This window comes from Sturnira hondurensis, unplaced genomic scaffold, assembly GCF_014824575.4.
Source record: "Sturnira hondurensis isolate 20B ecotype Veracruz unplaced genomic scaffold, ASM1482457v3 Scaffold0003693, whole genome shotgun sequence".
Taxonomy (NCBI): Eukaryota; Metazoa; Chordata; class Mammalia; order Chiroptera; family Phyllostomidae; genus Sturnira; species Sturnira hondurensis.
In genome coordinates this window covers 6378124-6405979 of record NW_028076324.1, presented here as the reverse complement: position 1 = coordinate 6405979, position 27856 = coordinate 6378124, and the positions used below count along the sequence as shown (strand labels likewise).

The 27856-nt window shown below is 54.1% G+C and overlaps 2 protein-coding genes across 8 annotated transcripts in view; one reads left to right on the top strand and one right to left on the bottom strand.

The window, feature by feature from the left end:
- Positions 1–4603, top strand: part of PTK2B (protein tyrosine kinase 2 beta) — a 118804-nt gene extending 114201 nt beyond the window's left edge. For all 7 annotated transcript variants that reach the window (XM_037042249.1, XM_037042243.1, XM_037042246.1 and 4 more), the window contains 4 exons: positions 786–832; positions 1499–1636; positions 1903–1983; positions 3652–4603. In XM_037042249.1, coding sequence (XP_036898144.1) covers positions 786–832; positions 1499–1636; positions 1903–1983; positions 3652–3867 — 482 coding nt within the window. In that variant the 3' untranslated portion in view covers positions 3868–4603. The remainder of the gene's footprint in view (positions 1–785; positions 833–1498; positions 1637–1902; positions 1984–3651) is intronic.
- Positions 4604–5107: 504 nt separating this feature from the next.
- Positions 5108–11936, bottom strand: CHRNA2 (cholinergic receptor nicotinic alpha 2 subunit). The gene is made up of 3 exons (XM_037042242.1): positions 11864–11936; positions 8110–8970; positions 5108–6702 (listed from the first exon to the last, which is right to left on the bottom strand). The coding sequence occupies exons 2-3, from the start codon at positions 8959–8961 to the stop codon at positions 6577–6579; spliced, it is 978 nt and encodes a 325-aa protein (XP_036898137.1). The 5' UTR covers positions 8962–8970; positions 11864–11936; the 3' UTR covers positions 5108–6576.
- Between the last annotated feature and the right edge of the window lie 15920 nt (positions 11937–27856).

Genomic DNA, 27856 nt, shown 5'->3' with positions numbered 1-27856 from the left:
ATAAGACAATTTATGATGGCACCCACTTTACAAAGGTCAGAAAGCAAGGCACGGGAAGGATAAGTGACTTATCCAAAGTCACGTAGCTGGTAGTTGGCAGAGCTCAGCTTTGAGCCCAGGCAGCCTGGCTCCAGGGACCCTTCTGAGCAGCCCCCTCATCTGACTGATGAAAAGTAAGGCCCAGGGAGCGTAAGGTGAGCTGCCCTGTCTGTGTCACACGGCCCTTTGGTGGAGGAGCTGAGAGCAGAACCCAGCCTTGTGACCTCCGCTCTGGGCAGGCTCTTCCCACAGCCCACGGGGCTGCGCATGCGCCTTTGCCTATCATAGTGGGGCGTCAGGAGTGTGGGTCTGCTGCTGCTTCACTGTCTCCACTCCCCCGGTGCTCAGAGTGGACCCCTGGGGAACCGGGCTGGGGACTGGCGCCGCAGCCATCTGCTCGCTGCCCTCACAGAGTGAAGCTTGTTCCTGGGGACTGTCAAGGCCAGAGGGTGTGCTGTCCCCCAGGGCTGGACACACGGGCTTTTGGGGGCTGGCTCATCCTCTGCAGTCCCTCCAGTGCTGCTGTAACTTTGGCTTTTTCTTTCTGAGAAGTGGACAATGGGACCGTCCCTGGTGACAGGAGGGTCAGGTCAGGGAGGTTACTTTCTTTCTCTGCCATCAGGAACGAGGGTTTCATTTCTTGTGTTTCCTGGTAGCAGAGAGGGGATTGGCTTGGTTGTCAGCAGGCGCAAAGGGCGGGGCCAGGGTGCTGAGACCTGCCCCCCTCACTCTCCCTCCTTTTGCAGCAGAGTTCACGGGCCCCCCACAGAAGCCACCACGGCTGGGTGCACAGGTATGTGTTGGCTCTGCCGAAGCTGGTAATGAATTTGAACCAGGGCTCCCCAAGACTGAAGGCCGTGGTTTGTGAAAAGTTCACAGGCCTTCGGAAATAACCTAGTCCAGTACCCTTGTGATGTAGCTAAGGCCCAGAGAAGGGCAGTGCCTTGTCTAAAGCCACATGGCTAAGCCACAACGAAGCAAGGGGAAGGCCAGTCTCCTCTCCCCCCAACCTGAAGGGAAGCTCATTGGTCTTGCCCTAGGAGCAGGAGTTGGGGCCCCCTCCTCTCTCGGTGTACCCCCTTGGGTGTCAGCACCCACCTTGTTCTTGCGGTAGCCTGGGAGGGGTGCGGTTTCCCTCACTCTGGAACAGTGGTTCTCAGCCACAGCGGCCCATTAGAATCGTCCGAGGTGCTTTTGAAAACCACTGGCCTCCATGCCAGGGTGACGGTCGAGGGTCTGGCACGAAGCTGGCCACCAATCTGCTTGAAGGCTTCCCGGTAGATTCTAATGTGAGAAACACTGCCCCAGCGGCAGAAGGGAGGGGTGCACCCCCAACACGAGACACTGTTATCTCGGAGAAGATCTTTTAAAATCGGGCTGGGGGCTGAGTTGGCACCAGTGGTGCCTCCCAGGAAAGAATCCCAGCATCCCCATGACTAGAGACCCCCCTCCCCGCCAGTCCATCCAGCCCACAGCCAACCTGGATCGGACTGACGACATGGTGTACCTCAATGTCATGGAGCTGGTGCGGGCTGTGCTGGACCTCAAGAATGAGCTCTGTCAGCTGCCCCCTGAGGCCTACGTGGTGGTGGTGAAGGTGAGCACCGGGGCAGAACCAGGACATGGGAGGTGCAGGCTGTTCACCCCAGCCTTGCAAACACATGGGGTGGGGCTGAGCTTCCTGGTCTGTCCGACATGCCGGGTGTCTTCCCCAGGAAGACCCCCATTAGAGCAAGATGGTCAGAGGATGTTTAGTCCCAGGTAGTCTCAGAAGGCAGAAACCGACTGGGAGTGCTCCTCCCGAGGGAAGCATGGCTTTCTCAAAGAGCAAAAGGTGCAGTTGCCCCCCACTCTCTCTCCTAGAACGTGGGCCTGACCCTGCGGAAGCTCATCGGGAGCGTGGACAACATCCTGCCTTCCTTACCGTCGTCTTCACGGACGGAGGTGAGTGTCCTGGTCTCAGCCGGTGCCATAAGCTCCCCTTCCGCTCCATCTGCCCAGTTGTGTTCCACACAGGGGCTCACCAGGGCCACCTGGGCAGTCTCATTTCTGCCCGCCGAGCTTGCAGCAGGTGGCCCTGTACAGCGTGTCTGTGCAGGTTCCCCAAGGGGGCTGAGCCAGCCTCCCAGGGCTGGTCTCCCAGTTTTGGTCTCAGGTAGTTGCAGCAATGTCTTACTGTGTGTGGACACGCAAGGGAGGACTCGCCTTCCCTTTCAGCCATCCCGTGACTCCTCATCTAGTCTCCCTCCACGCTAGAGGCAAGCTGAGTGTGTTATGGACATAGCAGTTATGGTGTCTCTTGTTGACCATTTAATCTAATTTTCTTTATTTAAGCGAGAAACAAACAACCACTGACATAGGAGCCCTGGTGCTCCGTGTTGACATGGGCGCCTGTGGTGGGCAGGACAGCTCCTCAGAGAGGGCCCCATGCCAATCCCCAGTGCCCGTTGCTGTGTTGCCTTGCGTGGCCAAGGGGTCTCACCAGATGTGGTTAAGTTGAGGATCTTGCTGTGGGGAGAAGACACTGGATTGTCCACGGCGATCTGATGCAGTCACAAGAGTCCTTACCAGAGGGAGGCAGAAGCAGAGCTCTCGGAAGAGTCAGAGAGGGGATGTGATGACAGAGCAGAGGCTGGGATTATCTCGCCCTGGGCTGGAAAGATCCGAGAGCCAAGGAAGGCAGCAGCCTTTCGAAGCGGGAAAAGGCAGGGGACCGATTGGCCCCTAGAGCCTGCAGGAGGCGCATAGCCCCGCTGTCTCCCTGACTTCAGCGCCGTCGGGCCCGCTCCAGAATTCCGACCTCCAGGACTGTAAGAGGATCAATGTGTCGTTTTAAGCCACTGCATTTGTGGTACTTTGCCACTGCAGCAATGGGCAACTCCTACAGCGCCTCTGTGCATTTGTTCACTCTCTGTCTGGGGACCCCACGGCCCTGGCCAGGCTGCAGTTTGATGTGGCATCTGCCCGTGGTCAGTGACGTGGCACGGGGACCACCGAATCCCTGCCGTCTGTGACTGTTCAAGACAGGACGGTGCAGGGGTGGGAGCGGGTTCCCAGCAGCCCTCTCTGTGGCAGCGGTAGCCCACAGAGGAACCCCAGGCCGGGCTGTCCTGTCTGACGTGAGAGCATCTTGCCCTGGGCATGATGGTCCAGCCATTCACTTGACCTGCTCAGCACTCTCGAATGCTGGGTACGTACCTGCTCAGAAGTGTGTGAAGCTCTGGGCCTTGGGCAGTAAAACAAAGCCCTACAGCTCAACACAAACCACGGCCCCAGAGCTCTTGATTTCATGGCAGACAGCTAAGGAATGAATAAACGCACTTGACCCCTGACCATCCACTTGAATGTGAGGCCAACACAAGAAGATGATACGTGATAAAGGGTGGGGGCAGTGGGGATGGATCAGACTAGGCTGGCATGGGGTGGGCTGGGGTCTGGGACATCTGTGGTATCTGTCCTTGGTAGCTTGGCTCCAGCCCATTCAGGGCCTTGGACTCAGCCCAGGCCTGGGTCTGACTTGCCCCCCGGAGAAATTCTGACTACCTCAGCCAATACCAAAGTGGACACTTGTGTGGCGTGGGCTCCAACCTCTCCTGTGCACTCTCCCTCCAGATTGAAGGGACCCAAAAACTGCTCAACAAGGACCTGGCAGAGCTCATCAATAAGATGCGACTGGCCCAGCAAAATGCCGTGACCTCCCTGAGTGAGGAGTGCAAGCGGCAGATGCTCACAGCCTCCCACACCCTGGCCGTGGATGCCAAGAACCTGCTCGATGCCGTGGACCAGGCCAAGATCCTGGCCAACCTGGCTCACCCGCCTGCAGAGTGACGGAGGGTGGGAGCCACCTGTCTGTGTCTTCCACCCCTGCCTGTCGTGTACCTTCCTTGTCCCCCGGCCCCTGCCTTGCCTTCGGTCACGTGGGTCTTCTCAGGGGGAAGGCCAAGGGGAGTTCTTCCCTTGCCACTTTGCACGACCCCTCCCCCACCCCACCCCCAGACAGTGCTGTTCAGGCTGCAGCTGGACAGAGGGGACCCAGGGCTGTAGAATCTAGGCGGTGACAAGGAGGGCTCAGAGGGAGCCCGGCTGCCGATGGCCATTCCCTCCTCCCCTGCCTGGCCTGTTGGAGGTCACGCTGATGCCCCTAGTGGCGGAGATGGCTTTCTGCATGGACATAGCAGGCCACTGGGAAACCAGGCTGTTCCTTCTTGGTCTTCTGCCCACAGTGCAGGGGGGCAGAGAGCAGCTTTCTCTCACAGGGTGGACAGTTGGTGAGACGAGGGATGGACCTGGCTTTCTTGTACAGTGTATATTGGAATTTATTTAATGTGAGTTTGGTCTGGACTGACAGCCATGTGCCCCCTGGAGGGGGACCCTGGGCCACGGTCCAGCAACACGTTATTGGGACACTGGGCACGGGACACTGTGTTGTCAACGTGCCAGGTGTCGAGGAGAAGGGGAGTCGAGGCCAAATGGGACTTAGGTCACAGTCCCCTTCCTTCCTCACTCCCACCGTTTCTTCCCCTCCTTTGCTCCCTCCTCCTTTCTTCCTCCTTTCTTGCCCCTCTCCTTTTCTCTCCCCCTTTCTCGTCAGTTCCCTCCCTCCTCCTCTCCCGTGTTTGTGCAGAACACTCTTTCCCTTCTTTCTATTTGACTTGTGGATGAATTAAAATTGTCCTATTTGCTTTGTGGTTTGATCGCTTCATTTGTTTGAACTGCCGTCGGCGGGGAAACCTTGGCCTCTAGCCACAGCCCTGGAAGAAACCAACTGTGCTCAGGTGGGCACAGACCCAGGGCTGTTGCTTGGGCTCAGCCCAGGGGGGCCTGGTGACGCCCATGTGGGGGGTTCAGCTACAAACCTCAACCCCTTCGCTCTGCACCTGCCCAAAGGGGCGTTTTCCGTGGGGACCCCGGGCAGCCCCCGACATGGCCACAGGAGGGATTCAGTGGACTGGCACTCCCAGCTGGCATCCAAACAACCGGGGCTCTGGGGGAGGCTCTGGGGGTCCTGGGGATAATGCAGGGGTTGCACAGCTAGGTGAACAGCGGCTTCGATTTTATTTGATTTCTCTACAAACTTGCACAATGGAAGGGAGATGGCCTAACATGAGGGAGCATCGTGCGCCAGGAGATCCAGGCTGGGAGGTCCGAGAGGGAGGAGGGAGGCTGGGGACCATGTGCATAGAAACAGGGAGGGGCCAGAAGCCAGGATGGGCCACTGAGTTGGGGGTCCTGGGAGAGAACTGAGGAGCAGAGGCTGGGGCTGGGAGTTTGGAAGGAGAGGACCCCAAAGATGGAAGGGGAATTGGAAGCTTGCCCTGATCAGTTTCCTGTCTGGGGTCCCCACACTGACCCAAGAACCCAGTGTCCACATCTTTTCGCTGCTGGGGTTCCACCCTGGGGAAGTGGGACTAACTGGGGCAGGGGTGAGGCCTGGTTCCCCAGCTGGAACTCCTCGAGGCTCCCGCTGCAACTGATGGCCATGGATGGCTGGATTCCAAGGTTTGAACACAGACTGCGTAGGCAGCTCAGACACACCACGGGGCCTTGGGAAGGACAGGGAGGGCAGGCTGGGAAGGGAAGTGGTCCTGGGTCCTGCAGTGCTGGCACTTAGACAGCAGTCTTGAGGTCCAAAGCGAATTGCTCACTCCTGAGTGCCAACCACCACTTGCCCCATGGACGGGGTCGGGAAGGAGCGAGCAAGCTGGATCAAGAGTGGCTCAGGCTGACCTTGTGGTTTGTCCACAAGAGTTAAAGGGCAGAGGGTACGCCTCTAGCAGGGATGTTCAATGCTGCCAGGCCTCCAGGGGTAGGCTGGTGCCGAGCCAGTTTGCGGCAGGGGGGATGGGGTGCTAACCCTCCCCCCTCTGCCTGAGGGTCTGCCCTGCAGTTCTGCCCCACGGGTAGCCTGCCTCCCCCCTCCTCCCCTCCCGAGAGCCTTTCCTACTCTGCCATTAGATTTGTGGTCTCAGACTCTGAACTTCTTTCTCTCCCTCATTCCAAGACACCCCACCTGCCAGCCAGTGCTCCCCGCACCAGAGCCCCACCTCAGCCTGGCTGTTCTAACACTTCAGGCTCATTCCTGAATCCGAAACACCGCTCATAGTCCTTCTTCCCCTTGTGGCATCCTCTCCCCTCTCCCCCACATACCCCTTCTTTGAGGCCTGTGCTGTGTTTCCCTTTACCTGGCTTCACCCCTGCCTGCTGCTTCCCTGCACGATGCTCCTGTCACCTGGTGTCTTTATACCTCCTCCAGGAGCATCTCATGTGCTTCGCATTGTCACCACCTCATCACAACCTTCTGCAGAGCAAGTCCCTCCCTTTCCTGATCCTCAGCACCCACAGCCGGGCTCTGCACCCAGTAGGGGTTCAGCGCTGCCAAGTGAGTGGGGTCAGGAAGTCCTCAAGGACAGGTCCTGGGTAGGGACTCCAGGGTGGGGCACCTGCAGTCACATGGTTTTGACCCCAAAGGTGGGTTCTGGAGGCAGCAGCAAGGATGGTCAGTAGTGCCACCTTTGGGCCAACGCCAGGGATGAGAAATCAGATCATTCCGGCCAGGAACGGGGGCAGGAAGAGTCCCACCGTCCCCAGGAAGCAGACGATGATAAACAGCCAGAGGAATATCCTGTCGATCACCATGGCCACGTACTTCCAGTCTTCCTTCACCTGCAGGTGGAAGAGGGCTCATAGTGACAGGGGCTAGAGCTTGGAAAATGGCAGAGGTCCCACCATGGCACGAGGCAAAGGGGCCCCACCGAGACCTTGAGAAGTGGAAGGGGGGTAATGGGTTGTCTCAAGATTCAAACAATGATTTCCTAAGCGATTCCCACCCTGTTCTACCCCTGACACAGCCCAGGGCCTTTCCCGAGGCCCTCAAGTTCCAGGTAAGAGAGGCTGGAGAGACACAAGAAGGTTCCAGAACACCCAGGGGCCTACAGTGATTTAAACACACTGCCCAGTACTTCTGAATGGTGAAGACTTGGCTGCCCTCATGTTGCCTCCCAGCCCCCCGTTCACCCACCCACTCCAGGAGATGGAGAGGGGAGTAGGTGAGGGCAGGTGCGGCCCTGGGAAGGCTCTGGAGTTGCAGGGGGACTTGGTGGAATGCGGGCTCACAGCCCAAGCGAGAGGGTCAGAACTCCTAGCTGCTCCCAGATTAGATGGTGAGAAAGTTTTGTATCCACTTATCAAGATCATCCGGTAATAACTTCCTTGCCCTTCATGCTTTCCTAAGTTGTTAGAATTCCATGATGCAGGTCAGTGGCCAGCTCACCTAACAATGCCAGACATGGTAGAGGCCAAGGAGGGGAGCCCATCTGGTACAACCAAGCTTCCTCAGGGTTTGAGTGTGAACACTGAAGTTCACAAAATACCCAGGACTCGCAAACAAGGAGGAGGAGGGGGAGACCATCAGGGCAAAGGAGGAACTGACCCCGAAGCAGCCTGACGTGTGGTCTCTCCTGGTGGCGCTCCCTCCACCCCCTTCTGCCCCTTCCCCCGCCAGCGGGTAACGGGGAGAAATGCTGGTGAGGGTGGTGTGAGAAGCTCTGTCTTGCTGTCTTCCAGTTAGGCTTGGCTGGGGCATTCTCTCTCTCTCTCTCTTTTAATTTTTAAACTTTCTCAAACCCTCACCCGAGGACATGCTTATTGATTTTAGAGAGAGGGAAAGGAAAGGAGAGAGAGAGGGAGAGACACATCAACGTGAGAGAGCAACACCAATCAGTTGCCTCTCGCACGCACCCTGACTAGGGACTGCAGCCTAGGCAGGTGTCCTGACTGAGATTCAAACCCTCGATCCTCCAGTTTATAGGATGATGCTCCAACCAGCTGAGCTGCACTGGTCAGGGCAGCTGGGGCATTCTTGACTGTGGGCCTGCCACCTGCCACTTCATGTCTCAGGCATTGCCAGCTGGATGATCTCCACCATTTACTCCAGACTCCCAGGGGCCATGACGGAGGGAGATGGTTCTCCCATGGAGGAGACTGGGTTGGCCCAACCAAACGTCCTGGGGTAAGGCGGTTCCCTGCTAGGCTGATAGAGTCACCCACGGGAGGAGCCCAGCCCCAACTCACGGAAGAGTCGGCATCCTCAGACCGAAGGTGATCAGCGATATAGTGCACGCCGTCCAGTGCCTTCTGCACGCGCAGTGACAGCAGGAGCCCTCCCTTCTGCAGCTGGGCCTCCGCCTGGGGGCCCGAGGCCCCTCGGTGCAGATCAGCGTGGCCGTGGAGGACACCTGTGGAGGGGGGTGACACCCATCTCTCTTCCTCTTCCTCCTCCCTCTCTTGTGCATCCACGTTGGTCTCCAGCCAGTGATAGGAGGGGCTGAGCTTCAGATCTGGGGGGCCATGGGGCGCCAAGGGTGGCAGAGGCCGTTTCATCAGGAGCCACCGTGGCACGCAGCTGAGAAAGGCCACCCGCACCCAGTGGGGCATATTGTGGGTGCTGGGGGAGCGGTGGTGCACGTTGAGGACGAAGACTGTGATGACGATGGACAGAGTGACGAAGATCATGGTGAAGAGCAGGTATTCTCCGATGAGCGGGATGACCAGGGAGGTGGAGGGGATGATCTCGGTGATGAGCAGGAGGAAGACGGTGAGCGAGAGCAGCACAGAAATGCACAAGGTGATCTTTTCCCCGCAGTCGGAGGGCAGGTAGAAGACGAGCACGGTCAGGCAGGAGATGAGCAGGCAGGGGATGATGAGGTTGATGGTGTAGAAGAGGGGCAGGCGCCGGATGACAAAGTAGTAGGTGATGTCAGGGTAGATCTCGGCGCAGCAGTCGTACTTCTTGCTGTTGTAGGTGCCCGTGGCGTTGACAATGGCCCACTCGCCGCTCTCCCAGTAGTCCTTCAGGTCCACTGTCTGCTCCATCGGCTCCAGGTCGAACTTCGTCTTGTCGTACGTCCAGGAGCCGAACTTCATCTTGCAGTTCTGCTGGTCGAAGGGGAAGAAGGTGACGTCGATGCTGCAGGAGCTCTTGTAGATGGCCGGGGGCGCCCAGTGCACCGTGCCCGCAGAGGAGACGTGGGCCTTGGTCATGTGGTTCACCACGAACTCCCCGTCGGCACTGGGGAGAGGAGAGGAGTTGGAGGGCCCGCACACCCCCCACCCGCGCACACCAGGCTGCTCCAGGTGACCGGCAGCAGGGACCCCAGTAACAAAGCCAGACCCGCCCGGGTGGTTGGGGTCCACACCAGCGGGGGGACTCTCCCAGCACACTGACATCGACGGCTACTGGCGCTGTCTCTTCAAGCTCATCTTTTTAGTTACAAAAGTAGGAATTTTGAAGAATGTAAAAATATTCCAAGAATGTCAAGAACAGCCACTATTAACATTCTGACATAAATATGTCATGTATCTTTGATGTCCTATAGATCACATATATTTCTGTGATCGTTTGATAGTTTAGAGTGGTTATTTATGAGTGTATTTTCTGGCCCCAGCAAATGGTGAGTCAGGCCCTCACCTGGGGCTCAGGTCTTTCCGCCTGGGACTTTCTTTACTGTCTTGTTGAGAAGAGACCCACCGTCTTTCCTAGCAAAGAATGATAATTCCTCAGTGCACCCATTTCCCGTGTGTTTCTGAGCCAGACTCGCCTGCCAGAGCCGACATGGGGCCTGTGGGGGCACAGCGTGGGACCCAGCCTGCCCCTGAGGAAACAGGAGGAAGCGAAGGCAGCCCCGAACACCTGCCACACCAGGGGGGCAGTTCGACAGCAGCGCAGTGGGGGCTGACCGTGCCCCTCAACAGAGATGGAGGGAAGCTCCCTACCGGCCGGAGTGACCGGTCCCGTGAAAGTTGCCATTTGAGTGACGCCTTGACCCATGGTAGGGTTTGGCGGAGAGAAGGGGTGAGGAGTGCACCAGCAGGGAATCCTCCAGAACCAGGAGCAGAGTGGGCGGGGGAGGACAAAATTCACAGGTGTGTCTAGATTAGGGAGGCAGGTCTAGTCTCGTCACGGAGCCACGCATCTAAGGGCTTACAGGGATTTCCTTAAGGGCTTCTAGGGACACTGAAGTGGGGTGACCAGTCAGGCAGGGTTTCCTGGGAGACTGAGCCCCTGACTCCCCATTGGGAATATGACCTGGGAGGTGACACAAAGTGTTCCTCACCTTAGTCTTTAAAAAGCTGCCCCTCCCTCTTCAGTTCTCAGGGTCAATTCTAAAGGCCCAAGAACCAGAAGAATACCAGGGGGAGACTTATTTCCCATGGAGTGGTTCCAGGCTAGAGACTGGAAAACGGGAATCTTTTAAAGAAAAGGCTGGAAATGGGAACTTTGAAGGAGAATAACAGATCAGGGTGCAAGTTTTCAAAAGGCATTTTTGTCAACACACATAATCACCACTAGATGGCAGGATGCGCCGTTTCGAGGAAGGGAAGTGCGGATTTTTTTGATCTTCCTGAGTGTTTGGGTGGAGGAGACCTTTCTTTAAAGGCAAGAATTTGGTTCGAACTACCAGAAGAATTACCTGTTATATTCAAGTAACACTGGCTGAATGAAGCCTTACTGGTAACCCTAAAATGCCAGATCTTATCTGATGCTAAGTGAGGACTTTGCTTCTGACTTCTGTCAGATGCGCAGGAAGCAGAAACTAGATGGAGTCTGGGTACCGGCTCCGGGAAGTAGACATGGGAGCGGGGGCAGGTGTCAGTGATTCCTGTGGTGGCAGCAAACGCTGGGCACCTGTGGAGCTGGACCTTCCAAGTAACCCCTGCTGACCGTATGTACAGGAACGGCTCCAGTGATTCAGAACCCTGTACTTCTAAAAGGAAAATACATGGGAAGATCCTACAGCAAATACACTTAAATCACACTTCTGGTGATTCAATGAGCTATACTACTTTACAGGAGAGAAGAAAGGGCTCCAATGACAGGGAACCATTTTCGTTGCCCTCTGACCTTGTTGGAGGCACCCAAACTCCAGAAGCGGATCTTTCCCCTTTGTTTTGTTTACTTTTTAATGGCTTTTTTCCAAAGTTGGGTCAAATGAATCGAGAAACGCTGGGCTGAATGGGTTTCCTGGCTGCACAACTTCCAACAGCATTTAAATGTTGCCGTGTTCTGACATCTTCCAAAGGCCTGGGGGCGGCGGAAGCCTGAAGTGCCGCCCAGAATCATTCGCCCTCAGGGCCGTTTTCCACATCTATTCACATCTCTAAGAATTTCTTACAGCCTCACTTTAGAACATATTTTAGATGAACATAGTCTCAAATATCTTTTAATGTTACGTTCTTGACTTCTGAATGGAGAACTACCCGCTACGAAACACCATACATAAACTTATAGATCTCCATTACTTCCATCGACCCCCCCCCATCCCCCAGGCTCTTTTCAGACTGCTCTGCCTTCTTTGGCTTCTGGTCATTATGCTCAAAGACTGGTTCTCTCTGGTCTTGAAGCCAAGGCAACCACAAGTCATATGATTTTTATAAACACCCACACCAAGTGAGCTTGCTCCCTGCCCTAGCTGCCCCGCCCCGCTGCAAAACCCCAAGCCCTGGGCGTTGTTGCCATGGCCTGCACCAGCCACGTTTTTAAAGCAATAGCGTTGGCAAATCTGTGTCCCATTAGCGCGGCACCAGGCACTGACACACAGAAGGTGCTCAATAAATTTCGATGTACACATAAGGTGTTGCAGTGTTGCAAAGTAATAGAAATAAAGGAAGCAACACAAAAGCTCGGGGGAGGGTGGGTAGTAGCAGCAAAGCAGGACTTGCAGGGGCAACAGGGTGAGACACAAGGGGGCGCACTTCCCAAATCCAACCCAGAAACCTCTCCCAGTTGCCTCCCAGGGGCCTTCCCAGGACGCCAGCGGCTTCCTACTTGTTGTAGAGGACAATGTCGGGGATCCAGATCATCTCGGAAGGGACGCGGAGGGATGTGATGTTGCCAAACTCGGCGGGGTTCCAGCGCAGCTTGTGGTCATTCCACTCCTGTGCGTGGGGAGGGGAGCCAGGTCATCCGGTGCTGCCTGGGGAGGGGGTCTCAGGGCAAACAGGCAGCCTGGGGATGCCCCAGTGGCCGGGGTCAGGGTCACCACTGAACTCATCCAGCCCCACAGAGCGAAAGGGCTCTGGGTTGGAATCAGGGGTCTGATCTGACTTGGCCAACCCCTTGGCTTTGCCTCAGGTCTAGTACTTAGAGTTCCGGGCACACTTAGTCCTTGTCACCCTAGTCCTGACTCTAGTCCTCATTCCACCACTTCCCAGCTGGACGGATCCGGGCAGCCACCTCACTCATGTATAGTAATACTTTTTAGAAGAGTTTTTAAATTTATTTTTAGAGGGGGAGGGAGGGAGAAGAGAGAGACAGAGAAATCAATTGGTTGCCTCTCACATACCCCCTACTGGGGACCTGGCCCAAAACCCAGGCATATGTCCTAACTGGGAATTGAACCAGCGACGCTTCAGTTTTCAGGCCAGTTCTATCTAAATCTACTGAGCCACACCAACCAGGGTTAACTTTTTTGTTTCTAATGCATCACATTTTACAAAGTTATTTGCATCCTCATTGGGAGAGGCGGGCAGAGAATGCCATGAAGCTGCAAATATTTCTCTGTTTAACAGATAAGGAAACTGAGGACCAGAGGTAAAAACCTTCCAGAATATACAGCTGAGAAAGGGTGGCTTTCAGACTGTGCTTCAGAGCGCCCCCTAGCAGTGCCACCGCGGCTTACACCAGCAGGTCCACGTGAAATTGTTTCTCCCCCAAACCAGGTTAGAATTATTCAGTCTCTGAAGTTTCCTCTATGGCATTATCACAAATGGTGATTACGTGCAGATGTGCACGGTGATTGATTTAACGCGTCCGTAAGGTCCTCGAAGCCGAGGACAACGTCTGCACTGCTAGCAGCAGGCCCCTGGTGGATGGATGCTCAGTAAATGAGTATCCCAGCAACGAAAAAACTCCAAAGTTGTACGGTTGCATTTCCAGGACGGTTTCCCCCGTCCCTTTCTGACCTGAAAAGAGCAACTACCCCCAACAGAGAATGACAGGTGTTGGCATTCTCAAAGCCTGTCCTTTGCCCCGTAGGGGCCTATAATCATGAAAACAATAACCACCACCATTTATAAAGTCAACTGTGTCGGGGCCCTTTGGGTTATTTTTTCTTATCTTTGCAACAATCCAGTAAGTTAGGGTGAGGAAACCGAGGCAGTCCAGCCAGTAAGCGGCAGCACTGGGGCTTGGACCCTGCCTCCCCGACTCTAGGCCTGCCCTAGGTCCAGGGGCCATATTGCTTTTGCGCATTCGCACTAAAATGGTGCAGTGTTGCATCATTGAGAAGGTCCCCTGCATGGTGCCTCTTCCCCTCTAGGAACAGTCCCGTAACGTTTACACAAATGCATCAGCCTGGGTAGGGATCCAGGAGAGCAAACGCATTGCCCCCACTCCTGCCTTACCTGGGGTGGGGGGCTCACCTGCTTTAGCCAGACGTTGGTGGTCATCATTTGGTTCTTCTCGTCCTGGCCAGCAGGCAGCGAGAGAGAGGGTAAGAGCAGTCAGAGTGACGGAACCAGCCCCAGAAGACAGGGTAACATGGAGCAGGCTGACTCAAGCCCTTCACTCACCAGAAGACCTTCTTACATGACACGGCAAACCCAGCCCAGCCAACACCCCTCCTGACACTGTACCCCTTGCTCAGATTCTTTAGAGTCACACAGGCCACTTGGGTCCTCTGCGTTTGTGTCCAGTGGAACAAGCAAAGCATTTAGAAACCCCCCTGCTAAATCAGGGTCCCCCCAGGAGGACCTCCAGGGCTGGGAGGGAGGGAGGGATCTTGATCGAGGTGGGCTGGGGGGCTGAAAGGAAAAGGGCTGGGGCTGTGGAGGGAGGAAGGACCCTGGGAAATGGGCCTGTGACCTGGGGGCTGATCCCACAGGCTCAGAGGGTGGTGGGAAAGGCCTACCACATCGATGAGCTGGGCGATGGACAGTCCGAAGCGCACGATGACTACATCCAAGGTGTTGGGCACTGGCCGTGCCCAGCGGTTGTAGCCCCTAAAGAGGTGTTTGAAGAGGCGATCCTCAGCTTGGGCGTGAGGGGCTCGCTGTGCCAACACTGGGGGACAGGAAGGAAGAGTGAGGTCTCCAGGAGCCCAGGGTGGTGGGTGCTCAACTCCCTCTCCCAACAAAGCCATTCAACCTCACTGAGCCTCAGTTTCCTCATCTGAGGAAAGTGGCGACACTATCCAGACCTAACTCACGAGACCGTTGAGGATTAAACAGAATAGCACACAGGAGAACTCAACAAAGCAACCAGCACATGGTTGGAACTCAGGAAATGTCCAGTGCCCTGGGACCATGTGCTAAGCAGGTAAGGAAATAAGTGTGGGGAGGTTGCCAAGGCAGAGGAGTGGGGAAGAAGTGAGACCTAGAGACAAGATTCAACCTAGGACACTTTTCCTAAAAAGTGTCCCAAAAGTGTCCGAGGGAACTGCTTATATCTGTTCTGCGAACATTGTTAGCTGCTAGGGCTCTGGGGCTTGGGCAAGTGGGCGCTACTGGTCTGACGTTCAAAAAACACATCAGTAGCAATAGTTGCCGTGTACCGAGCACCTACTGTCCTCCAGGTGCTGGCCACACACTCTCATGTCATGTGATCCTCACACTAGACCCGGAGGTTCACCGCATAATCAGCATTCGCAGATGGGGAACACTGAAGCTAGGGCAGGTTCAAGGTGATGCTGTTGCCTATGTCAGATCTGCAAGTGCGCTGCCCCATCTCTCTGTGGAGTGAGCTACTTGGAGTACCCTGCAGCGTTGGCGGTCACCGTGAGCTCAGCGGCAGGCGTTTCCTCCACCATATGTGAGCTTACAGGTGCGACATGTCATTCACTCACCTGCGGGGATCAGAAGGAGCCACCATAGGCCAAGCTTTGTCATGGGTGGAAACTCAGGGTGGGCAAGGCCCGTGGCTCTAGAGGCAGGCCGAGCTGCAGATCGGAAAGTGGCCGGGCCAGGGCTTTGCTGTGGGTTGAGCTTCCACTGCTTCCCCAGCACGTTGCCGACGTGGCAGAGCTCCGGCTGGATTCCACACAGGCCCCTCTCAGCGCCACACCTGCGCAAGGCCAGGAGAGGGTCTTAGGGGCATGCATCCTTGACACAGGTGTGCTTTTGTCCTCACACTGCACACAGGCGCACCAATGAGCCATTCTGCCCTAAGATGAGCCCTGACCTGATGGACAGAGGAGGGCACCGACAATACCGAAATGCCCATTTTTCTGGCCTCAGTGTTGCATGTGTACAATGAGAATAAACACACTGAAAGGAGTGGCCAGAAGAAGAATTTGGGCGCTATTTATGATAGTCAAAAGGTGAAAGCACCCGGATTCACCGAGAACCAAGGTTCTAGGAGGTTCTTGTATGTGCAGATTCACTCCCCCTCTTTCTAACCAGTGTCATGGCCACAGATCTGAAGGTTATGGTTTGTTTTACCTTTCAACCAAGTGCACTCTATCAAAGAAAGATTTTCCCCCATTTGTGAGAATAGAAGGAAAAAAAATAGAAATCCAGGCATGCTAAAATTGCATCATATAAAATATCCCAGAAGAATCTGGGACCCTCTGGAAGAATGTGCAAAAGAGATTCAATCTTCTCTAGAGAACATGTTCCTGCAACATGCCTCAATTTTGCATCCCTTGTAATTAGTCCACTGTAATAATTTCACTGATTTGTCACTGGAAGCCAAAGGAGAAATTGTTCCAGGTAATTGACGCTAACCAGAGTAACCTTCTACCTCTCATTAGAAAGACATTAAAAGAGAAAGAGCCCTAGACCCCTTGACCCTGGAAGCGGCTGGATGGACAGGCCTGGGGGCAGGTGGCTGTGGGGCGAGGTCCCTGTTTGTAAAGTGGGTCTGGGGGACTGGGGTGTGAGAGAAACCAACACAGAAACATGGCACATGTAAAGGGCCCCGACGCCAAAGTCCCTACCGGGCTTGTGTTGCTGCTGACGGGCAAGGGTGCCCGGACCACACCCCTCTCCCATTCCAACTCATCGCAGGCTCCCTCCCCCACCTCTTGAATTCTGGTCCTGCTGAAGTCAAAGTTTTCTGGGTTGCTTCTTTGTCTACCTCCCTATTGCAGCTGGTTTTGAAGTTCTCACCCACCAGGCTCCGTTCGGTTCTTTCCATGGGCACCAACTTCTCCGGAAAGCCTGCTCAGACCCCACCCAGCCACCTGTTGCCATCGGCACCCCCACTGCCCTCCAGCGTGGGAGTCCCAGCTCTCCCACAGCCGTCAGTACCCCAAAGAAAGCCCCTTGATTAAAGGAAATGATACTGTTTCTTCTTCCAAATAATTTCTCTAAAGGTGCTCAGGGAAGAGAGAACGTATCGGTAGCTTTCATATATGCTCTGCCCAAGAAATTGGTGAATTGCAGAAGCTTAACATCTCAAGGTTGCGTGAATCTTAAAGGTCATCTGGATCGCCGCGCCAGCTGATCTAAGAATCCCCCGACAAATGCCAGCCTCTGAAAAACCCCAGCGATGAAGAGCTTGCCACCTTCCAAGTCAGAGAACTCCACTTATGTCTGTTAGTCGTTATTGAAAGAGACAGAGTATTTACCAAATGGATCAATAAATGACAGAAGGAGTAGAAACAATGATGACGTGGAAGCAGATTCAATACAGTGAAATGATAACTCCTGAAACTAAGCTGCCCTTACCAGTGGGAGGGGCTGATGCCACTGTGCCCTGAAGGGACAGCCCTGGCAGGGACAACCGGAAGACTAAAATTTTTCTGGGAGCAGGCAACTTCCCTCATTCTGACAATGCCCCTCCTAAGTACCCTTTGACCTCACCCCGACAATGTTCTCACCCCGACAGTGTCTCCACACCCACAATGTCCCCAACACAAGTCTAGGGGGCACCTTTCTTACCTGTGACCCCAGAAGAAGACAGGCCATTTAAAGAATGCCGAAAACCAGCCTGGCTAGTAGACCCTGGTTCGCTGACAAAAGTTCCCACCCGAAACAGAGAGACAGGTGCAGAGCAAGGCTTGGCGACTTCATTTCATTGCCAAAAAGAGGCCAGGGAAGGACACACCTTGGCAGATGAGGAAAGCCTGATTCTGAGAGTCCAGTTGGCTTCCTGGGGAGGGCCGGACAAGTTCTGCAGACAGGTCGGTTTGCCTGGGGCTCCCAGCGCTGGCTGCCCGAGGAGCTTCGTGCAGTTGCTACTGAGGAGGGTGTCACGAAGGCTTGTGCAGGTAAAAAGCAAGGCAGTCCACAGGAGGGGCCGCTGGCTTGGCAAGCACGGACTCACCCTCTCATCCTCCCTCTCCCTCTCTCTCTTACACACACACACTCTCTCTCTCTCTCTCTCTCTGGAGGGGTGGAGGAGGAGCCTGTGACTATGCAGTCTGTGTCCAGTGGGGACAGACAACAGATTCACTTCCCAGTTAGTAGGATGCTTTGCTCTTTGCTCTAAAGGACCCCATGCTCCTAGGTCACTGTCCGGGCCCCTGACCCACCCACTGTTGGGGAACCTCCTGGGTCCTGGGTCCTGGGTCCTGTTCTGTTGACAGAACAGTAGAGTTTTGAGTAACAGAAGACAGAGGACAGAGTCACTGAACAGCCAGCCTCCAGTCCTCTCCTGCCCTTCTCCCCTGGAGGAGCCCCCATCGCCCTCCCGCCAGCCTCCTGTGGGAACACCAGGCCACTGACGCCACTGCCTGGTAGGGTTGCAGCTTGCCAGCCGCCTCTCAGCCTCCTTGCTGGTGACCTTGCCTTCCATTGCCCAGAGAAGCAAGGTCGCCTTCCTCACATCATAAACAGACCCCTTCATGCCAACCCCAGGCATGGTGAGGTTAGTGCTGGTGATCCGGATAGTGTCCCCTCCATTAAATGTCCCCAGGCCTCCTCTCGTCTTCTTCTTCCCCTCCGCTCCGTTCTTCCCCTCAGCCCATAAATAAGTTTATTCTCCGTGCCCTGAAAACACTCTGTGGCTTCCACCTCCCCCTTAAGCTACTTGGTTATTCATCCCTTATTTTGCCAAAAGCAAGAGGCAGCCCTGGATGTGGCTGCCGGGGGCCGGTTTCTTGCTCTGCCCCCGAAGACCTGTGTGGTATGGGGCAGGTCTCGAAAGCTTTCCGGGCCTCCGCTTCCTCGCAGGTAACAGGAGGATGTGAGTAATGGTTCCTGCTTCATAGGCTTGCTGTGAGGAGTAAACAGTTGGTATAAATAAAAGGCTCTGAATAGTGGAATAGTACTATATATACATTTACACATGTGTGATTGCTAATATTGGCTTTTGAGAAAATTAAAATACTTAAAATACAAAAATTCATAAACTACCCATATTCTCACTACCCATAATTAACAACTGTTAATATTTCACCATATTTACTTTCATTTGGTACGTATGTATGTGTGTGTACGTGTGCATACATCGCTCTTTCTATGTGTGTGTTTATTCAAAATTGGGCAAGTATTAAATGCATATATTCTCCAAAGAGAAAGACAGGAGCGTCGCGCTCCCGCCCCTCTGCGCCCTCGGGCCGGCGCGCCGACCCCACATCACTTTGCCAGGACAGACTCTGCGCAGGTCAGCTCTCCACGCTGGCCCCGGCTCCCTGGACCCCTGGGAACTTGATTCTTCCCCAGCCCCTCCTACGTCCTCCGCAGGGCGGCGAGTTGGATATAAATGGCAGGGCAGGGACCTCCGCGCCGACACCGCCCATGGCAGCCCATTAGGGACCCTCAGCCACTGGTCCCGCTGTGGTGCGAGCCCGCCAGGGTGGCTGGATGGGTTTGGCTCCCGCGGAGCCCGCGAGCTGAGGGAACGGCGCTGGACCGCTGCCTCCTCGGACGCCACCCTCACTCCCGGCACCTCTGCCCGGTGGCCGGGGACTGCGCAGCCCCTGTGGGGTCCCACTGGTCCGAGATCTAGAGACACAGGCTGCCGGCCTCAACCCCCTGTCTGGCGCCCTCTCCTGCCTCCCATCTAATACCCTCCAGACCTCGCCACAACCACCAGGGGAGGGGCTGGCCTGTCCCCTTCGGGTGTAAAGCAGTTTGGGCCAGAGCGGGGGTGGGGGGCTGGAGCTGGGGCTGGGGCTGGGGGCGGGGGTGGGAAGCAGTAGAGGGAGGGAAGGGGTCGGAACGCCCGGGGAGAAGAAAGGGGGCCACCGGGTGTGTAGTTGGGAGTGGGATCAACCCTCAGGGGCCCCACAAGCCGAGGGAGCCTGCAACACACCTCTGGGCGTGTGCACGGGTGAGTGGGTTGTTTAGCGCCGGTTCCTGTGCCCAGTTTTGATAGGAAAGTGTTGGACTCACAAAGCAACGGCGGGGTGGGAAGCTGAGGAATAGCCCTGTCTTCCCCCACGTTGTCTGTTTCTGCCACTTCTCAGCGCCTGATGGGGCTCGGGGAGTGGACCCGGGAGGGCCAAAGCCTGGGTGTTCTCCTCCGGGAGGGCCCTCAGGGTCCCAGGCAAAGCTCAGATGCCCCAGGTGGGCGGTGTCTCCCTGGGAGGCAGGAGCTGGCTCTCACCCCGGTGAAGGTGACCCAACCGTTAGAGAGCCTACTGCGTCCCAAACCCTTTCCAACACTTCCCTGCATCGTATTGTTTACACGGGGGCCAGTGAGGCTTAGAGAAATTGACCAAGTAGTTAAGAAGTTAACCAAGTAGGGACCAGGATTTGAACCCAGACTCTAAACCGTGCCTCCTCAGCCTCCTACTTCCCACTCTAAGGCCCAGGAGATGAGAGGCTGAAACCTGGTTCCTCCCACAGGCCCTTCCAGGGCTCAGTCCTGCCTCCTGCCTCCTGCCACCCACCAGACCTGCCCTTCTCAAGTCTTGCGTCCTCCCCACCTGTGTTGTCCCCATCCCGTCCCACCTGTGCAACCCGATACCCCTGCCCTGTCCCTCTGCCTCCTTTTTCCTTCCAGCTCCGTGTCTCCGAATTCCCTAAGCAGAAGAGGCCCCTGGAGTGACTGACGCAAGCTTGGGCATCTGTGTCTATGGCCCCACCAGAAAAGCGGGGACCAAGGCTCTCCAGTGTGGCTGTTATTGTAGGAGATGCAACTGAATTGGGGCCAGAAACAAAATTTAACTGCCCTGTTTTTGTGCTGAGAATACAGCAGTAAATGAAGCAGACAAATGCCCTCTTCCCGGAGTGGACATTCAGACATTAGCATGACAAATTTTCAGGCTCTGAAACTCACGTTTTAGAGTTGGAGCCTAGCAATTCACAAGGAAAGGGGTTAAAACGCAGTAACAGCCCTAGCTGGGCCGCTCAGGAGGGTGGAGCCAGGATGCTGTGTGCTGAGGAGGCTGCCATGGGACCCAGTGGTGGCCTGTGCCAATCGACCAGTGAGTGCCTGGGTAGGTGGGGCCGCACATGCGTGTTTCCTGCTCTCTCAAATCAATAAATAAGTTTTAAAAATGCAGTAACGCATATAAAATTGGTCAGTCAATATTTGGTCCTGACTAATAGACAGGGTGACCTAGCTGTGTGACCTGGAATGAGTTCTGTTCCCTGTTTCCTCCTTTAGGCTGAGGAGACCAGTGAATAGTCCCTATCAGGTAGGTGGTGGGGTCTCGATGAATACATGCCAAGTGTTAGTTGGTGCCTGTGTTTAAGAGAATAATGGCTGAAAATATTGGCTGATCAACTCTAATCTTGGCAGAAAATGCAGCGCTGAGACTGGGCATATGGTTACGTCACTGCCCCTGAGCCCTGGAAACCCACCACCCACTTTTGTCCAGGCTCTGTTTGTTCCCTGATGGGCTGAGCCATCGGGTGTCCTGGACCCCCCTTGCCCACACTCAGATACCTGCCGTCCTGAACACAGCCTTGTCCAGGAGGCTGGACTCCATGCCAGGAATAGATCTGAGGCCATTATCTCCACAGAACTTGTCCCCTCTGCCTGCTCTCAGGCCTTGATGTGTCCCGGCTTGGAAATGGGGGGATAAGTTCTCAAGCCCTACCCGTTCTATGGCTTCCATACCCAACATTCCCTGCAAGCTGGATGTAGTCCGAACTCTACAGCTGAAGAAGCAGGCCTTGGAGAGGAGAAACGATGTGTCCAAGGACACATACACTGGCAGGGGAGCTGGGGCTGATGGAACCTGGGTGTCTGGAGTTCCAAGTCTAGTGATCTTTATGTCGTACCCACCTCTGCGGATCAGGCTTCTTAATCCAGGGGCAGGACCCAGTGGCATAGCCTGGAGTTCTCGCCTTGAAATAGAAACTGGAGTTATTAGTACAAACTCCAGAGCTCAAAGAGAACCTTGTGGGAAGAGAGAGCAAGCTGGGCTGAGAACCAGCGCTCAGAAATCGCCGCGTGACCACAGGAATGCTGACCTGTGAAGTTTGTCGCTCTGGTGACACCAGAGCCACCCCAGTGTGAGCTCCGCTGCCCCTCCTAGGTCTCCATCCATATCATCTCCCCACCGATGATACCAGCTCACGGATGGCTTGTTAGTGGTTGGCAGCAGGACTGGCCAGTGTCCTGACCGATGTCCCAGGCCCTTACTCAGGTGTGGGTTCCCCCAACATCACACCTCAGCCCAGTGTTTTTGTCCATTTTTCACATGTATCCTCAGTGCCAAACCTTAATTTCTTCAATAACAATAATACCAACGGCTGTACATAGAATAACAAATCTGTATGTACCATGCCTCTGGGCGCACAATACTTAATACATAATTGGTGAGGGAATGACTACTTGTACACCACACCTTGAAGCTGGTTTCCAGGGAGGGAAACCAACCTATCACCTCACCCCTGTCTGGGGCAGCCCTGGCACTGCCCAGAAGCATGGACTAGCACCCCTCCAAGTGGAGAAGGAATATGACAGCTCTGAAGGAGATACTGCTGTGATTTCTTGTGCACAGAGGCAGAAATGGAGCTCCGAGTGGTTAAGTAACAGGCTCAGGGTTGCAGAGCTGGTGGGTGGTGGAGTCTGGATTTGAACCCAGAACCTGGAGTCTTTTCCCTCTGCCTCCCAGTCTGCTGAGCAGACAAGTTTTGGCTCTGATGAGGGAGGATGTGTCTGTTTTGGAGATGTATGGCTCAGAGGTCCAGGCTTGGCTCCACACAACTGTGATTTGTTCAATTAATAGTAAGAGCTGTTACTCACTGACTCTCTTTACGTGGCCTGATAAGTAAGTGTTTTCTATACCCTTGTTTATTTGGTCCTCGTAACCTCCCACAGGGTAGGTACTTGAATTGCTGTTTTTTTACAAACGAATAGAAGCATAGAAGGGACAGGACTCGCCCAAGGTCATGCAGCTCGGAAGCGGTGGATCTGAACCTGGGCAGGCTGGCTTCAGAGTGTGGGTCTATAGTCACTTAGAAAAATCTCTGCAGGCCAGATATGTAAACTCTTCTTGAACCTGATGGTTTTCTGGAGCCCGTCTCAGGGAGGGGGTACAAGGCAGGAATTGACTATGTGACGCTTCCTGGCCCCCTGAGCTGAGAAATGCGGAGTTTATCTGTCCCCAGTGTGCCTCAATTCCCAGGCTGAGGGAGAGTTGGAGGTGGGAGCACAGCAGGACAGTCCTCGAGTCTCTGGGACCAGGGTTGGGGGCGGCCAGAGCAATTAGCCTGGCTGAAGCTGCTGCGGGCTCAGCAGCCTCGGGCCTGGGGCCTGGCCCTCCTGGGTTTCTGTCTCAGGCTCCTAAGTCTTCCTGGTGTGGGAAATCTCAACGTGCTGGCTTATGTGGACAACTTTGCTCTGAACTTTCCTCCTTCAATATCCAAATCCCTGGGCTGGCCTCACTTTCTCTTTTCAGAGGAATGGGTATTTTCCCGGTGGGTAGCTACATGATTTGAATAACCAAGTGTTTTCCAACTGGCCCCCGTCCAGGCAGAGCGAGCTGTGCAAGGCCTCCAAGGTAGGCCGGCCTCATTCCATCAGCGAAGACTAAATATGGGAAAATATTCCTGTCCTGTTGGCTTTGCCAGGCCAGGACTCAGATAATTCCTGTGACAAAGGCAGTACTAGCCTTGGGCTTGTCCCTTCACTGGCCACAGGTAGTGCCTGGTGGGAGAAGAAAGGGGCTGCCCCTGTTTAGGAAGTTCCTGCCACAGTGGCCCTTCTTTTCAGCCCAGGTGGGTGCTGCTTTCTCGGCATCTGTCAAGGCCGAAAAGGAGAAAGCAGAGTCAGGAACGGAGAGAGGTGCAGAAACACACTCACTCATTCATTCAACAAACATTTCCTTAGCCCGACTGCCTGCCAGGCCCAGGGCTAGGTGCTGGAATTCACAGATGAATCTGGTCTAGTTTTTGCTTTCAAAGAGCAGCCAGTGTGGGGGAAGATGGTCGTGTTAACAGACGTATACAGGGTCCCAGGTGGTGGAGGGTGAAGGCAAATGCAAGAGCTGTGAGGGCAGAGGAGGCTACCTCCCCATGCCTTGGGCAGAACGACCGTGAAGAATTTCTGTAGGAGGTGGCATTCAATCCTGTTTTCTTTCCCCCTCTAACAAATATTTACTGAGCATCTTTTATAGCAGGTGTGGTTCCAGGGGCTGGGGAAACATCAATGAACCACACGAAGTCTTGCCTCCTGGAGCTCAGTTGTACTGGAAGAGCTGGTCTCTAAGTTCATTTCGGACAGTGATGAGCACTGTGAAGAAAATAAACAGGCTGTGAGACAGTGAGGGAGCAGGGTGTGGTGGGGGCTTCTTCACCTGCTGTGGGCTGTGAAGGACTCGGAGAAGGTGGCCTTGGAACCGAACAACCGGAGGGAGTGAGCCAAGCAAGTGCTCCCAGCGAAAGCTCAGCCGGTGCAGAAATTCCAAGGGAAGAGAGCAGAGCACAGAAGTTCTGAGGGAGGCCCGGGGTCAGGAGATGATGTCAGAGAGACGGGCAGGACCCCAAGCTTGTGGACATCCAGTCAGCTCTGGAAGGATGATGAGGGGCCCTCCAGCTGAAGGAAGGGGTTGGGCGATCTCCCACTGGTGGATAGTTCCTTCAAAACAGTCTGAATAGGAATGGCCTTTGGGGCTTGGCGCTCCAGGCTTCTTCAGGTACAGAAGGGATGGGCGAGGCCCAGAGAGGAAAAGTGACCCTCTTCCTGAGGTCGCAATGGGATGTGGTGGAACTGGTCCCCTATCCCCCATCCATCCGTCTCTTGCCAGTATGCCCCCACAGCCCCTCTGAATGAAGGTGGATATTTTTTTATGTTTTTTCCTTTTTTAAAGATTTTATTTATTTATGTATCTTTAGAGGGGAAGGAGAGAAATATCAATGCATGGTTGCCTTTTGTGCATCCCCTGCTGGGAGTTGGCCTGCAGGGAACCAGCCTGCAACCCAGGCATGTGCCCCGACTGGGAATTGAACCTCGATCCTCTCGTTTGCAGGCCTGTGCTCAATCCACTGAGCCACACCAGCCAGGGCTGAAGGTGGATATTTATTAATCATTTACTGTTTGCTAAGAAAGTTATGTTCCTTGCCTAGTTTGACAGGGGCGGGGTGAGGCTCATGAACCTGGTTAAGAGTCATTCAGATCTGGCTTCTTTACAATTAGCCCTGGCCAAGTGGTCACATCTCAGATTACCCCTAAAATGGGGCTAATACTACAGTAGTTCCCCCTTTACTCACAGGCAAATCTGCCAAGACCCCAGTGCATACCCGAAACTCTGGACAGTACCAAACACCTATGATAAAGTTAAATTTATGAATTGGGCCCAGTAAGAGATTAATAACAATAACTAATAATAAAATAGAACAATTAGCCTGGGCTGGTATAGCTCAGTGGATTGAGCGTGGGCCTGCGAACCAAAGGATTGTGGTTTGATACCCAGTCAGGGCACATGCCTGGGTTGCAGGCCACTTCCCAGCAGGGGACGCACAAGAGGCAACCATACATTGACGTTTCTCTCCTTTCTCCTTCCTTTCCCCTCTAAAGGTAAATAAAAAATAAAAATAAAAAACCAGTACAATTAAAAACAACAACAACAACAACAAAAGGCCAAGAAGATGAGGGAAGGAAGGAAGGAAGGAAGGGAAAGGAGGAAAGAAAGAGAATAACCATAGATTGAATCAATCAGGTTTCTTGGTTAAAAGCAAATAAAAACTTATTGATTAACTTTAAGCAGCACGTGATTTTATCCAAGGACAATGGGGAGTTCACGGGAGCACTTAGAAAGCTGGAGAGCCCACTGGGGGCACAGGTGAGAACAGGGAAACATCAGCCATACTGGAGCCAAAATCACAAGCCATTGCCTGCATGGTGGCCCCTGCCGCTGCAGAGCTGGCTGCAAAGCCTTGTACTGTTACCGATGCTGCCATAACCGCTGTGTCTGGACACCAGCCATTTGTGCTGTTACCACTGCTGCCAGAATTAATTCTCCTCTGTCCCTGCTTCTTTCTGTCACTAGCCCCCAATGCAAAGGTCAGGACAGATGCATGTGATTAGTCATGTGCCCATGAACTAGACAAAAGGAAGGCTGAGGAAGCAAGATCTGATGTTTGAACTTCTATGTGGAAAGTGGGTTGTGCCACCTTCAAGATGGGGACATTCCCAAGATATTTAAAAGAAATTTAAATGCCGAGATGCTTCCCCAAATCTAACTCTTTGGTTCCTAACATTCAGACACACCCAACTTCCATAATTACACTTTGAAAAAATTGCTTAACGCATCACTGTTCTAAAAATCTGTGCCCAGAGTTCCAAAGATGGCAGCCTAGTTGGAAGCTGAGTTCACTTGCTCCTGCCCCTAACCGTGATTTTCAGCTGATCTTCTGACAACCAACCTGAACAATTAATGGAATCTTAGTAGATATGAAGCTCTGAAGCCAAGGAGTAGAGAAGGTGCTTCGTACCATCTGGTAGGGGGATTTTATAAGTGGAAGGAAATACGCCGTGCATGGCTGCTGTTGCAGCTGAGACACCAGACAGAAATCACAGCTTTGGAGCCCCCCTCCTCCCTCAGAGCAAGGGGCCTTAGTTCCACACAGGAATCCCCAGCCCTAGTTGGGGGTAACCTGGGAGGATCCACTGAGCCTTTGAGACCCAGGCTACAGAGACCACACAGCAAGCAGTGCTCCCATAGCAGAGGTGCCAACACAGAGAGCTCCAGATAGGGTCTCAGACTACTAAAGTGGCCAGCTTGCTGCAGCTGGTTGTGCCAGAGGCACCTGCAGGCTGCAGCCAGCCACGGCTGTGAGACACATCTCATTCTTTTCGGAAGTCAAATGTAGGGAGATTCAGACACTGACTCAGTACAGCGCTATGGCTACAGCATAGACACTTTTAAAAGGGAACTGAAACGTGGCAGACAAGGACCCCGAGTGCAGCTGCCTGCCAGCAGAGACCAGATTGAAATCGCAGCAGTGGAGCTCCTTCCCCTTTGAGCTGCAGTGCTATAAGGATACTTGTAGCAATAAGGAGGGAAGGGGGAGCTGTGTAGGCTCTGGCAGTGGGATATGCTGAAGTTCTACCACACCTGTGAGTGTCACAGGTTGCCATGCAGCATGAAGTGCTTCTATGGTTTGGGCATCAGACTGAAGAGTTCACAATATGAGTTCAGGCTAAGAGAGGAACCTAGTAGAATGGGAAAATTGCTTTTTTTGATTTGTTCTGAACTTTGCTCAGTTGTGCCAAGCCATGCTGGATCTCTAGGTCCTTTTCCACTAAGTTCAGCTAGGAAGGGAGATCAGAAATTTGCACAATGAGGGGTTTGCTGGGCCCCACCCAGCTTGGCTTGCAAGCAAGCTGGTGGCTGCACAGATCAGCGAGTTCTGGACTGTGTCTCTTGCAAAGGCTGTGGGCCAGGAATGGGATGGGCAAGGGCTGATCACCTAGGATTCTTTGCAGCCAGGCAAACTCCTAACAGAGTACAATCCTCTGGAAAGAGAAAGGTGTGCCCATCCCCCTCCTGCAGGGTCAAAGGCACCACCTCCAAGGGGGAAACTCTGCAGAACAGCACTGCCAGGTCCAAGATTCCCCCAAAGGGTGCATTTCCAAAGGGGAAAAGATTAACCTTTCCAAGGGGGAAAGGAAAATAAACTTCAAATGGGGACTCTCAAAGTCTGCGCATTTTGGAGGACATCACCTGGGAGTAGGACAGAGAGCTTAGCATCCTACTGAGACGGAGAAAGCAAGTTCAGTTCCCACCTGTGGTCTGGTCTTGCCCTAACCCCAATGGGAGGCTCTTTTGATCTATCCCCTGAAGTCTAGAACTACTGAGCCCACTCCTACAAAGAGGAAAGTTGAATGTGCCCATCCTGAACCAACAGTGAGCCCCACTGAGGAGGCAAGAGCCTGAATCTCTGGCAAAGACTGAAAGGGTTAACTCTGAGTAGAGGCTACTCTCCCCTCACTGGGTGCCCTACAGACTGCAATTCCAACAAAGTGGAAATCTGTCCACCCTATTTCAACAGACCTGGTTTCGGCTTACAGACCCTCATCAAAAGGCTCTGGAGAGAAACCAGGTAACCACAGGGAAGGGTGAAGAGGCTGAAGGAGGGAGGCCAATCCCAGGGAGACTTGGCTTTTACACAGACCTACCATCAGCCCCAAGCAGGAAAGAGCTGATCCTTTTACATAGGTTGGCCACTCAAATATAATGGACAGCTAACTCTAGAAACTGTTCACTACTGGAAATAATCTAGGACAGACAAGACACGTGGCACAGAGTCAGGGGAACACACCCACCATCTTCCTTGAAGTCTGAACAGATCCTCCCAAGGTAGATCCAGGGATCTCATCATCCCGATGGCACCAGAGGACCTCTCAGAAACAGATGGGTCACTGGCTAGGCTAAGACTAACGGCAGGACCGCAGAGAGAGGCAGGTGGAGAAGTACCTGTGGTGCTTTTGGTTGTTAATTGGCCCACCCCTGAGCCTTGTGCTGTTGAAAATTCA